Below are 20560 nucleotides of genomic sequence, written 5' to 3'. Positions count from 1 at the left end.
GGAACTGACATTTTAAAAGAGATAATTACAGAGCCAGTCAGCGAGCGGAGAAAAGGGAGGTGTCTCCAGCGGCAAGCTGCCTCTCCCCGTGGAGAAGCACCTTCTTCACTCCTGGGAATATTCTCACTCCCCGAAGTGTGCATCTGGAGCTGGGGGTCTGTGTTGCGCCCCGGGGGAGAATGCTGTGGCAGACACTGCATCAGTGTCGAGAAACGGGAGGCCCCGGGGCTTTGCTCTACTTGGAGACTGACCAGTGGGCTGCCCAGTTTCACAGGCGCGGGGGAAGACAGGAGCACCGTGGGTTGCAGACAGACTTCATCATCGCTCATGGCACAGCAGGGGCGTGGCTTTCTGCTCTGCGTGGGTTCCCCGGCCCCCAGCCCATGGGGTCCTGGGGAGAGCTCAGGCGGACCCCGCACATACCGGGGTTTCTGTCCCAGCTGAAGAGCCTTGGGCTCAGGGAACTCCAGCCTTTGAAAGGGGCCAAGAGCAACTTGGCGTGAGCAGCGACTCCAGCTTTATCTCCACATCTAAGGTCTGTCCTGAGATCCTACCTCTACCTTCCCAAGCTGTTTGCTACCTGTGTCTCCGCACAGGGAGAGCGGTCCATGCCCCCAGCTCGGAGGACAAGCAGAAATGGGAGAAACCCACGGGGACGTGCCCCCAACCATCAAGGGCCCCCTCCCTTGCCAGCTGCCCCAGTTTTGCCAGGAATGCGGGAGCTTCCCTCAGGCTCAGGTCCCAGGCAAGGGGGAGCCCTCCCCCAGGTGAGGGCGGCTAGCCAAGCTCACGAATTCTGTGCTTCTTGCTGGTAACTTTCAGGATAGAACAAATCATTTCTTCCTGGCCAGTAAAACAGGAGGCGAATCTGGATGTGGCCTTTGAGACACACTTCCACGCTCACATGAGGAGAGACAGCCAGTGAGTCCCCGTCCTGCTGAGCTGTCGCAGACACCAGGGGAAAGGGAGGGTCACCCCACGTGCCAACCCGGGGCTCTGGCGACACTGCGTAGCCCTTGGGTTATTCCCACGGCCACCTCGAGACTCCGCGTGTGATCTCCCCGTTATGGAGAAGGCCGTTTTCCATGCAACTGCACGAATCTCAGAGGATACAAGGGACAGTTTGGGAGTCAGCACACGTGAGGTCTGGCCCTAACGCTGCCTCTTCCTGTCTGTAACCTTATTTCAGCGGTGTCTGAAGTGAGGCTCTCATCCATACTTTCCCAACCTTGTCTATGACCAAGGTGTGTCTGAAAGGTGGAGACTGACGACACTGAACAAGGTGACCTCCTTTCAGATGCCAACAGCCTGTTGTCTAATTGCCAAGAGGGTCGAAGACAAATACTAACAAAGCCACGCATCTCCACGGTGGTTTCAGACAGTGAATCCGGGGCGAAAAAGTGAGACCTTCAAAGAGAAGTGAGCAAGGGGCTTGTGGGCACTAGAAGAGAGACAGGTGAAAGAAACGGTCCTTGAATCCAGGTGGGTCGGGACCGTCCTCTGTGCCCCCCTTCAAGCTTAATGCCAGTGGGGGCACTATTCACACTCATTAGAACGCATCAAAAGTTCTCTGGGACACATCACTCCAGGCTTAAGGTATCGAGTGAAAAATTCAGCAGCCTGCCGAATAGCAGACCTTTGCTTTGAATTCTCCCAGCAGGCGCGGTAACATGTAGACATGAGACTCAGAGTGTCGGCTGAAAGCAGCAGGCAGGACTCGGTCGCTCCATGTCGACTAGGCAAAGCGGAACGGAGGGGAGAGGACCGCTCGTGGGCGTGCAGAGAGGCCAGCCCACACGGCTGCGGCGCTGAGAACGTGTTTCTGCCATTTCAAAACGAAGTTCCGAGACTGATGGCTTCCAAAGGGCTTTTCTGTACAAAATCTCATTTGACCCACACAACAAAACTGGCTATTGTGAGAGCAGGTGTGTTAGCTGCCTTCCGTTGCAGGCTGCTATGAATATATTTTCCTTTTTTCGTGAAGGGCTAAGTCTATATTAGAAGACAAAAGAATTCACGTAACAGGAAAGGGTCGAGGAGGGTGAGAAGAGGCAGGGGAGCGGAAAAGCGAGGGCGGGCACTGAGGTCTGTGTCCTCTCCAAGGTCAAGGACGTCAATCCAGCAATTTCCCCCACCCACCACTACCGTGCTGATTACTCTCCCCTGGATTCTTCCATGCAAACGTGCACACAAGACTCATCTTCACAGCCTCCACGCATCAAGACTTCTCTGGACCTTGTTCATTTCTTGCTACCCTTCATGGCCAGCGTCCTCGGAAGAGCTGCTTCTATTCTCTCCCTGGGTCTGCTCCTCCGTCCTTCTGTTACCCCCACCCCACACGGCTTTCCCTCTGCATACCTGCCTCAGGGCCTTACCACTTGCTGTTCTTGAGCCAAATGCCCCCGAGGCTGCTAGTTCTGCTCTTTGCTCACAAGTCATCATATAGAAAGTCAGGGCCCACACATTCCAGATTCAAGAGCGAACCCCTCTCCGCTGCATGCTCCCTTACATGTAGGCGGCAAGTGTCTCCACCTGCCCGCAGCCTGGCCTCCCGGAAGCAGAGGTGTTCTCTGTCCAGTTATGCGAGAGCCTCAGCATCTAGAGCAAAGCCAGCCGCAGAGTGGGCGCTCGGCGGTGCATGAGGCGTGAACAAGTGGGTGGATCAAAGAATGGGGACACGCTGAAACAACGTGGACCCACCACTCAGGACGCCAGCCCATGCCAGGGCCCATTCTGCACGGCACACGTCTCTCTCCCAGGGTCTCGCTCTGTACCTTCTCAGCCGAGGAACTCGGTTCATGCGTTGTGTGTGTTTGAAATAAACTGCATGAAAAGCTACTCCCAGCAGAATAATACTCAAGACACAGAGCTTGTCCAAGAGACTCAGAAGTGGAGCCCGAAGCAGAATTTCCTCCCATTTCTACATCTGACGCTGGCTCCACTCCACTATTCGGGACAGGACCTGGGGCCAGGACGCATTTCTCCAGTGTTGGCTGACTTACGACCACTGCTCTCACGGGGGCTCTTCTCAGGGACACGAGACTTAGCTGTGGGCACCGAGACCGCAGGCAGGGTGAGTGAGACACGGGGACTCGTCATCCTCACAGAGACTGACCCTGGGGAACCGGCAGGGGAGGGAGGTGGCGATTCCCTGGGGCCGCTCCCTGGGCTGGTTCCACCGGCCTGGCCAGGGCACCCCACTTCTGTCCCCCTTTCTCCTCAATAAACTTTGCCTTCCTCTAGCCACGTCTGCCTCTGCTGGCCTCTTGGCCTGCGCGTCAGCGAAGTTCCTGCCGCGGCTGCGTGAGACGCGGCCTGCGGGGGTCTTGTGGCCAGCTCCCTGCTGCCCTGAAGCCTGGGGTCCCCTCTTGGCTGGAGACGAGGCCTGAGGTTGTGGTAACACTCCCGGGACTCATTCTGACCTCTTCCCTGTGATAACCAGAACCACCAGCAGCGCAGACTTCTATGAGAGCTGAGCCCTTGCAGAGAACCCTCAGGCCAATGTTTGGGGGGAGCTCCTGGGCTACTGGGGGGCATCAGAAGCATGTGTCTCGTGGACTGCGGCCCTTCTGAGTGAGCAGTTGGTCTTAATACTCTGCAAAACAGAACGATCACCTTGGTTGAGGAGAATGCGATTGAGTCCAACAGCCCGAGAACTGGAAGCCTGGGAGGGGGAGTCCCTGAAGGACGCTGGTGTCTAGTGGTCACCAAGTCCAGGCCCCCCGCCCTACCAGTGTGCAGGGCATAACAAGAACCTTCTTTTTCTTTTACTAGTCTTAGTTAATGAACATAGAGGCTTTTAGAGCCAAAGGTGCATATTCATACTGCACCCCACCCCTCATCAGTGTCAAACACATCTGAAAATGAATACTGGCAAGAAAGATGTGTTTGAAGTCTATTGGAAATTCTTCAAGGAAATGCCTGGAACTCTAGAATCAATGTTATGAACTCATTTCAAAACCTCTGGTATCGTGATAACCTCTCGAGTCTGAGAAATATTTCTCCTTATGTATTTTGGCCTTTAAGCTTTTTATTATAGTTAAAAAATAACTTCACAAACAAAGGCATCCACAGAGAAAAGGAAGCCAAGGGGAGTTCCTGCTGGCCATGCAGAACCAGAGAGCTGTCTGGAAAACGCAAAGCCTTGCTAATTTTAGTTTTCTCTTTTAGTTTTCTCCGCGCATTTAACCCCCTTCTGAGAATAACGTCTTGCATATTAATGGGACCTTTATGATTTTAAAAGGAAAAAGATAAAAAATCTTTCCAAAATGACAGGCAGCACCTGTCCTCAGTCGGGAACACCCCGGTGCTAGAAAAAACAGAAGGTGTGCTGGGAAGAAAGTCCAGCCGGGCCTGGGGGTTGGTTGGGTTTTTGTTAAAGGCACGTTGGAGGGGGTTTTGGGGGGCTTTTGGTTGGGGGGGGCCCTGGGGTGGTCCAGCGACCGAGAGGAGCATGGTTCAGGAGTGCAGGTGCAAAGGGGCCTGCTCTTGGCCACAGCCAGACTGTCCCATGAAATGAGAAATGCCCATCAGAAGACATGTGCTCTGGAGGAGGGCCGGGAGAGCTGGGGTCACTTATGGGGTCTTCAGTGAGGTCAGAGAGAGCAGGTTCATTGAGAGGGGTGAGAGAGTTCGAAGAGAACGGGCCACTATATTGAGAGACTGAACTGGCAGAAAGCTCCCGGGACCCAGCTGACGCTTAAGGACACAGTGTGTCCGCCAATTCGCTAAATACACCCCCTAAAATGGTGGGGCTGCGGCTGGCTGGGCTGATGGGGGCTGTGATAATGAGGAAAAGCAAAGGCCAGATCCAAGGAGACAGGACCAGGCTTCCAGGAAGCTGGCTGAGGGGGTAAGGTAGGTCAGCACCCTGGGGGGAAAGCAGAAGGTCCTGGGCCCGGGGAGGGGGGGTGGTGATGGGCAATGTGTAGTCTCAGGTGTGGTCACAGGCGCTTCCTCTTTCTCCCTGCTTTGCTGCAAATTGCTTCTGTTCTAGCATGTTCTTTCAAATCAGCCTGGTGTGACTGCCCACGAGAGCTCGCTAATGAAAAAAAAAAAGGTGCCACATGAAGATTCCGTTAGATGTGATGGACACAGAATGTAAAAAGATTGCTCTGTCGTCCACTCCAACACCAGACGCACGACTGCTGCGCATTTGCCACACAGGGCAAACAAGGAGGAAAGCGAAAGGAAGCCGGTGCTGCAGAGACTGACCGGGCTGCAGGGAGGGAGGGCCCCTTTCTACACCACAGGCTTTCCAAGGCTGCGAAGACTTGTCCAGACACAGACATGCCTTTTCCCTTGGAATCTCTGCAGTAGATGCGTGACTATTCTAAATCATCTTAATGGCTGTTGCCTATAATTACTTACATGTCTCCTTTTCCTTCTCTCTGGTAGTGAATGTTAGAAATGAGGATCTCCAGGTTGAAAGGACCTCAGGATATACACCCAATTAACAGCGTGGGAGAGTTAACAGACCCTGCTGGCCATAAATCCCGCCTCCGAAAAATGACAGATAACTGCACAGTGTCCCTTAAGGTACAAACCAATTTCCACTCAAACAAAGACTCTCACTGGAATAGATGTTACATAACAATAACTATTCATTAGAAAGGGTGCTCGCTTTCCCTTTAGTTCTGATGAAGGTTGAAAATGCAACTTTCTTGAGTATATTCACATGAAAAGCTATTCAGGGTCCAGCCTGTATAGTGTTCAAACAAGCATGCTTCCTTCTTCATGGTTTGATGAAGGAAGGGGGAGTGGTTTCTCTCTATAGTAATTCCTTGAAGAGAAAGGTTGCAGATGGGTCTGGACTACTCCAGCCTCTGTTTTCAGGGAGTCCAACCTGGCCCCATGGAGGGAGGATCTGGCCCAACCTGGGACAAGCATCACCAGCGGGAGACTGTCCTGATGCCTGACAGAGACGTCCGTGGGTAACCTTCCCAAGCACAGACTTCCATTTTCACTCAGGTTTTCATCACTGCTTGCTATTATAAGTCTGAGCAAGTCCTAAGCAGCAAGATGCCACATACATCCAGCACATGGTTTGCTGTGATGTGCTATGACATCTGTGAAACCTGCCCATCAGAAGGTGTGCAGATATTATCTTTGAAGAGCTAAGCTCCTATGAACTATGGTGGGGGATACGGAAGCCTGGACAGTGGCCACACATCTGAGTAAGTCTGAACCTGTACCCCTACGTTGTACACAGTGTTGCAAAGTACGCTACCTCAATAAAAACCACACCATAAAATAAAAGCCTCCCAAGTTAAAAAATTAAAAAAAAAAACAAAGGAAAAACTACAAAAGAAAGTCAAGCCCAATAATCGTGGACTGTCAGTTAAATGGGACACACTGGGCTTGAGACAGTGATTCTCGATCTTTAACACGTTGCGTTGGTTGGCATAATAATCTAATTAGCATCTCCAGATGGCTGCCGTAGCCAGATGTAGGAGCCTGATGGGGAATAAAACACTCCTGAAGAACTACAGCACACGTGGCCAGCCAATGGGAACTTTTGTTTTATATCCTGTAGGTTGGATAATAAGGACTTTACCTGTTTTGTTTGTTTGTTTTGCTTTGTAAATGTAAAATGAGGATTTTATTCAAGCTGCACAGGGTCTCTCAGAGATTCTGATACAGAGTCCTTAAAAAAGTCACAGAAAGTATCTTGTGGAGTTAAAAAAACTGGTAAGGAAATGTGCTTCTAATATACTGTTACATCAAAGAAGGAGTTTATGGAAGAGTATTACCACTTGCTCTTCTTAATAAAATTATATTGCTATATGAGTACATAGGAAAATGTTTGGAACATCCACGCTGAAAGTGTGGCATTAAATACATCCAACTATGAAGTGACTGTTGACAGTTTTGGTTTATTCTTTTGGAGTCTCTGGATTTTTTAATCATCGACAATAAAAAATATTATTCCCCCAGTTTAAAATTTATTTTCTGATCATTTCACCTTCTTTTAAAAAAGTTGGTGACATTTTAAGCAACTCTATTCTATAATTTTAACAACTGCCTCATCAGAGAGAGGAGTTCATCAAAATGCCAAGAAGGAGATTAAATACAGAAACTTAGAGGAAATTCAATACAACTTGGACATATTCCTCCTTACTTTCCCCTGTTATTAGGATAACCGAGAAGATGGAGTGGTCAAACTTGAGCATCCAGTAATTTTAAACTGATGTGAATTCTTCCTAATTAAAGATAGTAAAGGCGGCTATTACCCGCAGAAAACCCCTCACTGGCCTGAAGTGCCAGCACGTTCGGGTGTTTAAGCTAATGTCTGCAGGAACGGGGACTCGAGAGGGGCATAACTCAGCGCTGTAATCACACTTGACAGATACACACCGCTTCTGTTGTTCATAGACTCCAGTTGCTCTTACCCAGAAAGACCCTGTAGCATGCTAAATATCAAAAACACTCGCTCTACATTCTCATCAGACTTCAACAGAGGAATCAAATTCAGAGATGCAGAAAACCAAATTTGATCATTTTAACACTATCTGCAAAGCCAGTAAAATGTGTAATTTCCTAGAGGCTTAAGGTTCAGCCAGCTTTCCTTTGTCAACCTTTTAGCAGATACGTGGGGGTGTCATTACTTTCAAGACAAATACCTCAGGCTTTCGCTATTCTTTCAAATCCCTCAGTTGCTTCCCGGTCTTCCTCTTTGACTTGCATTTGTTCATACCGTTTACCATCTGGAAAAAAACGCCCTTATCTCATTTACTTGCTGGTCAGTCTTCACTGCAGACCACATGCTGCATCTTCTGGAAGGCTACCTTGATGTCTCTGGCAAGCTAAAGCTGACTCTTTATTGTTGCCATAGTACCGATAGCAGACAGTGCTGACTTCACATGAATGTTTTCTTTTCTTCTTTTTCTAGTTACCCCCTTGAAAATCTTCCAACTATTCATGCAAGAGCTGTGGCTCAGAGGCAGCTGGATGGAGCTCTGTGGTGGGTTAGCCACCCAGGGACCGGAGCAAAGAAATGTGTATCACCTCTGAGCCACTGTGGTAAGACATCAGCATGTTTCGCCTTCTCTTTGTCTTCTCACCTGATTTAGAAACTCCCAGGTGCCAGCAGATGGTGAAATCATAAGAAAAAGGAGGCTTGCTCTCTAAACCTCAAGTAGAAGGAGTTCTTGGATCAGAAGAAGGCATATCAGGCTGCAACACAGTCACCGGAACTAGGGCTTTATTCGTTATAGCGGCTGATCTTAACTTCCCAGCCAACCCTTCCTTCTTAAGCATTTGTCTAAGGTTGCAGAGACACTGTTAGCTTCCAGAATGGTGGATGGAAGGCTCCTAACTTCACTCTAACTCCTCACGTCTGTTTTTCACCGCTCTTACTAACCCATGTGTTTATCAATGAGTAGTAATAACACACTCTTCCTGCCACTTCTGTCTTAGATCTCAATGTATGAATTCCAGCTTCTTTCATCTCTTCTCCTCTCAGAATCCTAGTTGTCCGTCTTCCAGCTTGCCATAGGCAAAGTGATTTTAACAGTTGGTCTGTTTGACACTTTCACATGCCATCTTTTTGAAGGGAAAGATTTTGTGCCTAACACACACAACAAGTAACTCAGAAAACATGAGAATCAGAGAAAAATGAAATCGAAGCAAAATTCCATCAGAAAAAATATCTCTGTGAGACATGCACATTTCTTGATTGGAATGACATCATATAAACTCCAGTCAGACAAACGCTATGTGAAGATGGTCTTTGATGAGGATGCCTGTTATTTTCTACACAACAATCTGAATGAATGGTTTTGCAGACATTTTGAGGATTTTAGGAAAAGCAAGGACTTTCGTCTTGTGTTTTATATTTTAAATCAAGACAACATATGAAAAACACTTTGTGGGTAGGGTTTCAGTGTGGGGAGACGATTCTAGATGGTATTGAATGGGTGAAAACAATGGAACACCGCTGCATGTTGTGGGAAGAAGACTAAAATATTAAGTCAAAGTCTTAGATCACTTCCCAAGCTTAACTATGAATACTGTCTTGTAACACATTTGGGTTTTGTCTCTAGGGTCTGTTAGAAAAGGGGTGATGGGACAAGATCTGTCGGCATCTCTCTTCATTGGGAGATGTCAGGAGAGAGGAGATAGAGAGGGAGACAAGCTATGAGGCTGTTTGCATCAAGAATCCAGACCATTTCCACAGAAATTGTTATGGGAAATACAGAGAAATTTGAGAAGACTTTACTTTTCTTTGCGTTGATGTTCTAATCCATCTTTTTGTGACTACTTGGGATGGTTGCTTTCTCTGGGATTTCTCTGACCTAACACATATCCTAAGGAATGTCAGAAGAGCAGTTCTCTAGATGAAAAAAATACAGTGTTGACCAAGATAAGCAGTGTGTCTAGAGTTGGGAGGTTAATGAAACACTAGACACTACTGAGCTTTCCTAATCTGGATAGCGAAGAGGTGTTGGCATTAACCAAGGAGGGGAGCCCAGGAGGATTTTGGAGGGAGATGATGGATTTCAGTTTTGACATGTTGAGCTAGAAGTACCTATGGGAAATATTGATGGATCCTTTGTCAGGATTTACAACTATGGGTCAATGCTGATCGCCTGCAATAGGTTCAGAGAACTGTCAACACTGGAAGGGAAGCTCAATCTTCTTATTTTATAAGTGAACAAGAGGGTCAGCAATGGGACTTGGGTTGATCAACCTAGAATCATGGTATCTATCACTCTTGCTGAAAAGACAAGGGCTTTATTAACATATTTGTTACTGGATGGCTCAAGATCTTTCACTGCAGAGTTTTCTCTTATCCCACTGTTTCACTGAAGTATAACTTATGGACACGTAAATGTGAAAATCTCAGTTGTGTAGTTAACGAAATTTTTACAGATGCCATCATTCTGTAGGTCAAGAATGGAACATTTCTACCACTCAAGAAGGTTCACTAGTGCCCCTTCCTAGTCAGCATTCCCTATGACTTGGGTATGGAGGTGGCCACTATTCCGACTTCTTTGATGTGAGCATAACCTCAAGATTTTATTGTCTTCATAATAAACAAGCACTGGACCACATGAGTCTTTCTCCTCTTGTCTCCTTCCTCTTCAAAATGCTTGTAGCTACCATCCTCTAGACCTGCAATTGGGCTCAGTGCATTCAGGTCTCAGACAAACTTCTCTGTAGTTTTCTACTTTTTCCAGAAAATTGGCTTTGTCTGCCCATCATGGCCATTCTGCTACTTTCCCTGGGAAGACAGAGTCCCTGACCACCTGAACGTGTCACTTTGTGGTGCTTGCCACACTTCTTGCAGAATGTGCGGTGGGACTTAGGAAATTTCACCAGGCTGGCAAGAGTGCAATCAGCATGGAAAGAAAGAGTACTTTGACTTCTGTCTCTGTAGTTGACTTTTATCTGTTTTCTATTGCAGTAACATTGGTTTACAACAATGCACGTGACTTAGAGGTAAAGACTGACTCCTTTCCAGATGTATGTCACCACACCACACTCACCACCAAAACACCCATAATCTTCTACCACAGCCCATAATCCCTCCTACCCCTGGCTTCAATTCTACAGTTAGATTTCATTTTGTATGTTCCTTTGCTTTGTTTAGTTTATAATCATCTTCTATCTGTATTTCTCTTTTTTGACTATTTCCCTTAGCATAATCCTTTTCAGGTCCATTCATGTTATTGCAAACAGTAGGATTGCACCTTTTTCATGACGGAGTAATATTCCACAGCATATATGCACCACCTCTTCTTTACCCACTCATGTTGTTGGATACCTGTTGTTCCCATTACTTGGCTATTTTAAATAGCGTTGAGGTGGAGACACAGATCATCAAGACCAAGGGGCAGTGACTCTGATGGCTACAAAGGATTCATGGAAAGGTGGAGGGAGGATGGAGACTTTGAGTGGGGGTGACACCCAGGTTTTGTGAAGGGATTTGGGGATCTGGATCCCTGGCTGATTCTTCCTCCTGGTCCTATCTGCTGTCTTGCTGTCTTTATCTGGTACAGCAGAGCCTAGGGATTTCACAAATATTCACCAGACCTAGAAGTTTGTGCACAGCAGATAACTCGGGCTGAACATGTGCCCAAGGATAAACAGGGCCTGGGATGATGGAACCCAGTGACTCACACTTGACACACTCCTCCCACCACAGAAGGGGCCCCACGTCTGGGACCTTTGAGCGTCTCTGGGACTCATAGCAAGTGGAGCACAGCTTGGTAGGGTCTGCCATAGCTCTGATTCTCTTGGTTTCTGGATCTTTGGCCAAATAAATTCAGGACTTGGACCTTCAGAGAGTGTGGATGTGGAGGTTCCCCCCGGGATGCAGCAAACTCAAGCTTTCTTTGCTTCATTAACTCAGACAGATGGTATGCTGGTGGTTCTGTTATGGTCCCCACTATCCCTTGGGCACCCCCTCAACTCCCATTTTGTAGATTTCTTTACACAACCCTCTGTCTCCTTGCAAAATGAAAACACACACACAAGGAACTTTAATATACACCCTTCTCCCTACAGCTGTGTTATTAGGGCAATTTATCCTCTCTTGTTTTGCTGGGTGGCACTGTGTGGGAGTCTTATGTGCCTGCTTCCTTGTGAGCAACCCCAGCACAGGGATTTGGTCTTACTGAAGTATGGGCACCTACTTCTAGCTCTTTCTGGAAAAAAGGAAACCACTCGGTTGGAATGCAGGAAGTCACGCTGTCAGGGCTGGGGAAGGTGCAGGGCGGCAGCCCCCCATGATGGGTACTCACATTTCAGCTCCAGCTTGATGAAATCTGTGTTCCCCAGGTTTTCCAGAAAGACTCCCCGGGGAGTCAGTGTTTTGAAGTAGAAAGAAATGTCAGCACTCGTCTCCCCTTGGAACGTTGAGAAGTGTAGGTAGGAAGACGGGTTCGGGAAGGAGGCAGCATTCCAGTAATTCCCTGTGGGAACAAGAAGAAATGGGGGCTTATGCCACGGCCTGGTGCTGGCGTCAAAGATGAAGAAACAAATTTGTAAGTCATCGACTTCCTTCCCCAGGGACAAATGTCTTTTCATTAATGCGCACATTTCTGGGGCCATTTGCCATCACAATGGAGTTAGTTAAGAAAGCTTTTTCCCACACCAAAGAGAACATTAGCCCAGGTGGACGTCACCAGATTGGGTCCAAGATGGCGCCGCTGAGGCTCAGCTCCACATCAGCAGACCAAAATTAAAGTTCTGGGTGCAACTCTCCATGAAAAGGAAGGCCCAGGCCCCAGCATCAAGCTGGCCTGCACAGCAAGCGTCCCCCGGCCAGCCCTGAGCCCTCTGACTTCCCCAGCAGGCAGTAGCCTGCTCCAGGGAATCAGCAAGCGCCCCGTGAAACTTCCTTGTCCCCACACATTGGTCCCTGCCTCACCCAGCCCTTCTGGGTCCTTTCTATCTGCTAAGTTGGATGCTGCCTGACTCATGAGTCTCTGAATAAAAGCCTATTAGATCAGTCAATTGTAGAAAATTTAGATTTAATTCCTAATCTCTCTTTCCTCTCTCAAACTGATTTTTGCTAAATCTTGCCTTCAAAGAACACATGAATCAACCAGGTTTGTGCTGGTTTCTGTGTGCTATATATTTTTTTCCTTTCTTTTATGCAAATTATGCATGTAAGCAGCATTAAGTTCAACTACTACTCTTAAATAAAATTAACTTTGCATCCCAAGTGTTATTCTGAGCCATCATTTTATATTAAATAAAAATATTGTTGCATTATGAGATATTAAACTACCCTCTCCTTTAATCAATGCTATTTGTTTTTGTGTTCAGAGGCATCTTAGAGTGACGTCTATAAAAGTGAATGGCAGTGTAGAATTAGTAAGTCGGTGCAAAATACATGTATCAATGTCTTCATGGGGGTTGAAACCGAGGTGGTGACATTATTGTTTAAGGTGTCCCCAACATCTTAGTGCAACGTTGAACTGTTTTATAAAAGATTGCAACATCATAGCTTCCAGTAGGAGAAAAGTTGAATCATTTCTTTTGGGAGAAGAAGACTATTATATGATATTGGTTAGAATAATTAATACTTGAACAGAAAGCATCTGAACTGTTGTCTAACTCCCTCTCATGTGATGGCTGACTCCTCTTCTTGGCTCACTCTTGGGCAGGAGAGACAGTGAAGGGACTTCAAGCCCACCTGCTCCAGCTGCCTGAAAAGGAAGGTCTCTTGAGATAAAAGCCTAAATCAAATTAGAAGTTGCAACCTTCTCACCAATCAGAGTTCTACTAGGGAAGGAGCCGAGTGCCCAGGGGCCAGAAGAACAGAGGTCAGCCTAGTTGGGCCTTCAGACACAGCGGAGGAGCCTGGAGATTCTCCAGACACACTTCAGCCTGAAACAGGAAACTTCATCTCTTTGGGTTGTATCCCCAGGACAAGAATGCAATTAGCATTTTAAAATTTCAATCCAATCAAATGCATTCTTGTTTCCTGAGGTGGTGATGCATTAACAGAAAGGCAGTTGTCTAAAAAGATTCCCCCAACAAGGAAAGCCAGACATGAAATATGTCAGTATTTATTTGAGACCCAGGGCTGCTTATTCAGACAGAAATCTCCCCAGAGAGGAGAAGGGCAGTTCAATCAGTTATTCTACTCTGATGAAATATCCCTACAGACCACAAAGCCATTCATTCTAATTCTATGCTCACTAAGCAACTTTAAACTCATTTGGTCTCTTGAATGGACAAAGTCCCAGGGAAATTGTGCCTCATATGAAAGGAGGTTACCAGTCATCCTTCTGGAAAGGTCTGGATTATTCCATGATATCTTTGGAGTGGTCCCCTGTGTCTGGCCCAAGTCTCCGGATGAACTAACTGAACCCAGAGCCGAGACTAGTCAACTAGTTACAGAGTCTCTATTCTGGTCCTCGCTGGTGCCTGTGAGGTGTCTTCTAAGATGAGGATTTTAGAAATTCTATTTCTCATTAATTTTTAGTATATCAACCTGTGAAATACTGACTTTAACTAAAGTCAGTATTACACTGTATGCTTGTAACATAGGAGGACAGTGGTTCCTGGGTTGAGTTTGTAAGTAAACAAAATGACTGGGGTGAGGTTTAGAGGTTCCAATGAGCAGGATTCACAATAACAAAGTTGGTCCCTGGTCCTGATAAACTCCCAGGGACCTGCTGTGATCGGCCCATCACACAGTCGCTGGGATTTTTGGCTATAACAAACCAACATGGAAGCCTTTTCCACGCCCACTGCACTTCATGAGGCAAGGACCTTACAGATTATTGTCTTTATTCTATTATTATACTATAATACTATATTACAGTGTATTGTTCCCAACAGACCATAACCTCCTTAACAGCTGGGAGAAAACCATTTCATTGTTGTAACCTTTGGCTCCCAAACACACACTGTACTCAATAGATAATTATTAAATCAATGGGTAAGTAAATCGTCACCCCACTCCTCTGCTGTATCCAATTTCACTCCATATGCAAAGTCCTGTGGGACAGAATCTGCTTTACAGTAACCTGAAGACATTAGAGATTCAAGACACTAAATAAAGTAAATAAAAGCGAAAGCTGCTGTTGCACCTGTGACGACTGGGATGTCCACCACCAAGTGAGTCATAACTTCCCTTATCAGTGACTTAATTTCTATTATCCCCTCTAGACCCTATTGAACACTGCTGTGCATTTGCAAGACAGATTGTCTCATAACCTGAAGGTTATTGAAATAGTTGCAATTTGTACTTGCTGTCGAGGTCAATGCTGTGAAGGGGAAGCAACCTTGGAAGGAAATGTCTTGTGGGAAATAAGAGGTTCCCATATGGCAACTGGCCCTGGGGGCTTGGGGCAGGGATTGCCAGAGCAGACAGGTAAAGGGGCAAGGTTGAAAGTGACGGAAGAATGTAAAGCAGAACAGAATAAACACCTGAGACTGGAGGGGGCAGTCAGCAGTCACTGCATAAGGAGCAGAAGGGGTCAGGGTCCAGCCAAGGGCAGAGGCAACAGAGATCAAGGTGGGGCTGAAGGCTCCATCAGGTTGAATACGAGTTGGTTATGTGAGCAGCTTTTGAAACACATTCTGGGTGAGCTTTTGAAACACACTGCCATCTGGGGGTGGCAAGAGGAGCAGGGGAGGTACTTCCAGCTAGTGCAGGGCTGAGGCAACAAGCCAGGGTATGCTGGCATCCACCAGCACCCAGACCTCAGTGCTTTGAAAGCATATAGATGGGGGCACAATCTGGGTTTTGAAAGCAATTATTCTAACAGCCTGGGAGCCTCCAGAATGCAGAAGCTTGGGGATGTGTTGCCTGCAGACCTTTCCTAGCCCAGGAACTCCAGAGAAAGAGCAGGGCCTTTGACTTTCAGATTGGCTGGTGCACAAGCCAAGCTCCCAGTGGATTCGGACAGAGCCACTCCCTCACCTCGCCTCTGCAAAACTTTATGGGGATTTATTGTTTCCAGAACAGAAGGACATTCACCTACAGATGCAGGGGAATAAATTTCAAGTACATTTAGTATTGGAGAATGGTCGTTTTACTGCTGATTTCAATCCACTTGACTTTCTCCTTAATCTTCTACTCTCCATCTTGAACCAAACACCACAGGCACCTTTTCAGTTTGGGGTTTTGATGGTTTGGGTGGCTTGTAAAAGTATGAGGAGTTTTTAAAAGAAAAAAAGGAGAGCTCTCTGGTGGTGCAACAGGTTAAAGCACTACATTATGAAGTTCTCTGAAGCCACTGCTGCATTATTTCGATCCCCAGCCAGGGAGCTTACCCACATGGCATGGCAGACCTCTCCTGACCCGCCCGCTGCTCCCCTCAGCAGTGGACTTTGTCAATCTGCCTGTTCTGCTCCCCACTCTGTCTCTGGGGAATCCTCTCACCCACCACACATCTGGCCTGTAAGCATAAATAAATAAATCTTAAAAAAAAAAAAAAAGAAAAAAGGGAAAGAACCACTGTGTGTAAATCTATAAAAATATAACAAAAATGGGCAGAAACAGTAAGAGGGGCATAGGCAAGTTGTCAGTTGTAATTGTCACCTGGGAGACAATTTTTGGAATAGAATGAATACTATAGCTCCAGTTTGTTAAACTAGAACAAATAAAAAGCAGCTCTATTTTTTTTTTGTTAAAAAGTAGATGTGTGTGTTTGTGTGTTGATGTATTTGTTATGGATATGCATATACAGTTGATAGGCATGTGTGTATTTATATATTTTTAATAGTTTATTTTTACATATTTTTGTGCATTTTCCCATCTCAGTTGCAATCCCCTTGGGTTTCCCATCCCCAAATCACCCTGTGCCATCACCATAGTCCAGTGTATCTGATCCCATTCTCCACTCCACCCCCACAAAATGTCTCTGATATATAGCTGTTCATCATTATCATTATTTTCTTGCCATGTGTTATTTATTTAAGCACAGAGTAAAAGAGAAAGGTCTGGAAAGAGTCACATCAAATTTTAATACCTTTGTTGATGGTAATGAACGGACATTTGCACAGGGAAGACGAACTCTTTGTGTGTGTTGGAAGAAGGATTACCAGGGCCCCCACCCTACACACTGGGTGACTGAGCTAACAATAATGCTATAAAACGTTCTTCTTGCAATGAATTCTCACTGGCCACAAACAAATGTTCCTTCACCAATTACTTATTCCATTAAGATTCTGGACTTCATGGAGTCAGAGGTTAATGTCACAGTTATTTAATGGTAGCTGAAATCTAGCACAGCATGTTTAAATATCAACATTATTTCAATCTTCACAAACACTCAAAGTACCAATATTATCTCCATTTTGTGTGTGAAGAAATATGGTACAGATATTTAAAGTCAACACCTAAGAGTTTAACACTAACATGGTGCTCTTTCCACAAGAGAAGTAGTGACTTTTTAAAAATAAAGCAATGACTTCTGACACCCCAGAATCCTTATCAATTCTTACAAAGAAAATATTACTGTTCAAGATATCCTTTGGCATTTTATACTGCTCTACTGGGTTTCCCTGGTATCTGAAGAGAGCCTGAAGATGCTTCCCTAACCTTGTCTTCAAATTTCAACTGAAGGAGAATCAGAAGAGATTTTTCTGGAAGGCCTCAGAAACCTGAGATGAAGTCTCAGACCTCTGCTGAGATCCATGCTCCATCATCACCACCTGAGACTTCATGGATGAGTGAGCACGTGGGGCCTTAATTTTGCTTCTGCCTCCTCTGACCATCCCTTGCTTACTGGCTTCAGCCTTCTCTGTTTCTCAGATGCCAAGCTTGCTCCCCTCTCAGGACTGTTTCCTTTGCCTACAATGCATCTGGCAGAATTCTGCAGGACTGGCTTCTTCTCATTAGCCAGAAGCCAGTCATCTCTCCAGAGACCTTGTTTTTTCAAAGAAATGAAAAATTCAACCAGGAGTCACCCTTGGTTATTCCCCTTTGTTTGGAATTTCATGGCATGTGTGGCTAAATTACCTGCTTACATATTATGTTTATTTATTTATTGACTCTATCAAGACCTAGATGTAAGTCTCTACATTCAACTGCTTGTCTGCTTTGTTCCTTGCTGTGTTTTTGGCACCTAGACCTTGCTTGGCTCAGAGTAGGTGCTCAATTAACACTGCTGAAAGGAGATGTGTCCTCTTTTGCCCACCAGTTTGGAGCTGTGGGCAATGTAGCCTAACAGCCAGGGAGGACTTCCAGGGTTCAGTCTCCACAAGGGGAAGGCTGCAGCTCGGCTGGGTGGGATGAGCCCAGTGACATTTGCTGCAGTCATTTAGAAAGAGTAGCTTAAAATGATGTCATGCAACAGGCTACCAAATAGATCTGTATTGATTCTTCATCTGCCTTGTCAAGGTACTTGTGATTTTTTTCTACCACATGACAGTGAGGGGAATTTACATACCAATTTTGGTTGCATGATTTGCACGGAGAGAGGGCTGGTAGAGAGAGGCGGAATGCTCACGTGAAAGAGGCCAGTTAATTCAGTTGTTCATGCTCGACATGTTCTTTTTTTAAAGATTTATTTATTTGTACATATACGAACTGGGGTACAGGCCAGAGGCGCGGGGGAGGGGGGTGAGAGGGTCCACCAGAGACAGTGGGGAGCAGAACAGGCTGACTGACTGAAACACATTGCTGAGGGGAGCAGCAGGTGGGTCAGGTGAGGTCTGCCGTGCCATGTGGGCCACCTCCCTGGCTGGGGATCAAACTCGTGCTGCAGTGGCTACAGACAGCTTGATAGTGCTTCAACCCGTTGTGCCACCCGGGAGGGCCCAGCTTCCTCCTGTTCTGTACACATAAAGTTGTCTGAAAACGTGGAAGGTGAAGGGTTCGGTTTCTCCATATGAATGGAAGTTCATGTGACATTTCCCAAAGACATTGTCACATTGAACAACTGGCTTCAGACTTGCAAGCCTGCACCCACTTCTGGAGGAGGGGCTTGGTCTGGAGATCTTGGCCGTGATATTTCCAAGCAGCTCGGAAGCTCCGTGTTGGACCAGACCCATCTAGTACATCTGCCCAGGCTCGCACGTTCCTCCTTTCCGGCTGGCTCATGATTATTTGCATCTTACCGAGGAGGATTCAGGTCTGATCTTTCCTACTCAGGCAGCTCTTTTTCCCAGTGGGAAAGGTTTGTTCTCCAAAGTTCAAGGAAGGGAAAGCCCATCAAAGTTTGTCTGCCTTCACAGACAGGACCTTGTGCAAAGGGAGAGAGTCACACTTCTGAGAGACTGGGAAAGTGAGAAGCGGATGCTCGCTTTCTCGAGACCTCCTTCTCCTGCAGCACTGGAAGCTTCACCTGTACCCATCACCTGTGCTCCCGGCTACTGATCAACCAAATTCTGTAACCCGATGGTGGATCATGGCTTACAGATCATTCACCGCTGCTTGAAAGATAATTTTAATCAAGGACTCCTGAAAAAGGAAAAGCTTTTAAGATCCAAACTAATGAATCTCTAACAGTCTGATTTCAAGTATTAACACAGTGTGAGGATAAGTATTTCAAGATTCATGGTCTGTAGGTATAATTATAATAACTAGCCAGGAGTTCTCCAGCAACCAGGATCTATCTATGTGGATGCCAGCATAACACACACACACACACACACACACACACACACACACACACACAGGAAATTGTTCAGTGTAACAAGCCCGATGCATGCGGACTGCAAAAGGGCATGGTGTAACATCGACTATTACCGTTGTTTTCCACTGAGAAGAATCACGGAATACTTTCCAGAGTTTGCATGTGACGATGAATTTGGCCACTGATACTTTTCAGTGGGAAAAATGGTCGATTTTGTACTTGAGACAAATGAAGTATACATTGAAAGCGCTTAATAAAAGTAACAGAGTGAACATCACTCACTGCACTCCATGAAAAAAGCAGGTTAAATGATCGCATGCCTTTTTCAATTAACACCAAACTTCAAAATATCTTTCTTTGAAGAAAAGACTCGGGAAAATTCCCTCCTGCTCTACTTGACACACCTGAGAAGGTATAAGGCATCCCACTGTGTATTCATCAGAAAACTCCAGGGCGGGAAGGGAGAACATTTTCACAGACTGAATTTGGAAGGTGAGAGACTAGAACTGATTGATTTTCACAAAATATCACAATTCTGTTCAGGATTATCTCCCACCAGATTATTTTTCCCAGGTGGTATACTTTCTGCATGGTTCAGTCTGATATTCTTTTATGATTAGCAGCACATCAACTTTTGTACGCATTAGCAGAGGCTACAGCGTCTGCTGAAAATGGGCTTTCTGAGCTATGGTTCCAGCTATTTGGAATCGCTCTGTCTTGGGTCCATTTTGGTCCTTTAAGTGAGAACTTCTGCTGCTTTTGAGGTAGGTGGGCTGTTCTCCACCGAAGCTTGGAAACTCACAACCTTAAGCCCTTCTCTCAATGGGCTGCATGTCTGTGTGACATCCATTCCTCTCTCACTGATAACCACCACTGTGTCTCTAGCAAAAACTTGTAGTCAGAGTCCTAGGCGATGGAGTTCCAGTAGGACATGTCCATATATTCAGACTGGTGGCACTGTTAAGGGGAAGGATGTCCTAAAGGAACTCTGCAGAGTCTTGTGGACTCCACCCCTACTCCAGTGACTGGAAACTACAACTCCCAGCAGCACCAGGGAGAGAACTGGGTGGACCCAAGGGCGGAGCTAAGCAGCATTCTGGGACCTTGGGGGATAAACAGGGAGCCATTGCCTCTCTTACTTGGAATCGGCTCTCGGGACCACGTGACTGGGGCTTTCAGTTAGTTTGTTACCAGAGCTCCAAGTCAGCCCAGCCGGTAAGATATTCCAGTTGTTTCCTTTTACTTTCCCCTTTTGTAAATAAACCCATTTTGACCCTTTTGTGTGCGCCTGCAGGAAAACTGAATTCTAAGTGTGCGGGCGAGGCCCACAGACAGGCGGCCCAGTTCACACTGGGTGCCCTGTAACAGCACAACTGGTTAAAGCGCAGCACTACAAAGCTAGCTGCTGCTGCCTCAGCATGAGTTTGATCCCGGGCCAGAGGGGTGACCCACATGGCACAGCAGACCTCTCCTGTCCCATCTGCTGCTCCCCTCAGCAGTATACAATCTGC

General features: G+C 46.5%; 1 protein-coding gene across 1 annotated transcript in view; it reads right to left on the bottom strand.

Annotated features, from left to right (window-relative positions):
• CNTNAP2 (contactin associated protein-like 2) overlaps nucleotides 1-20560 on the bottom strand; it is a 1046635-nt gene that overhangs the window by 164638 nt on the left and 861437 nt on the right. The window contains exon 16 of the mRNA XM_012733843.1: nucleotides 11748-11918. Within this exon, the coding sequence (XP_012589297.1) occupies nucleotides 11748-11918 (171 nt within the window). The remainder of the gene's footprint in view (nucleotides 1-11747; nucleotides 11919-20560) is intronic.

This window comes from Condylura cristata, unplaced genomic scaffold (assembly GCF_000260355.1).
Source record: "Condylura cristata isolate star-nosed mole 26May11 unplaced genomic scaffold, ConCri1.0 scaffold00042, whole genome shotgun sequence".
Classification (NCBI taxonomy): Eukaryota; Metazoa; Chordata; class Mammalia; order Eulipotyphla; family Talpidae; genus Condylura; species Condylura cristata.
This window is presented reverse-complemented; position numbering and strand designations above follow the sequence as displayed.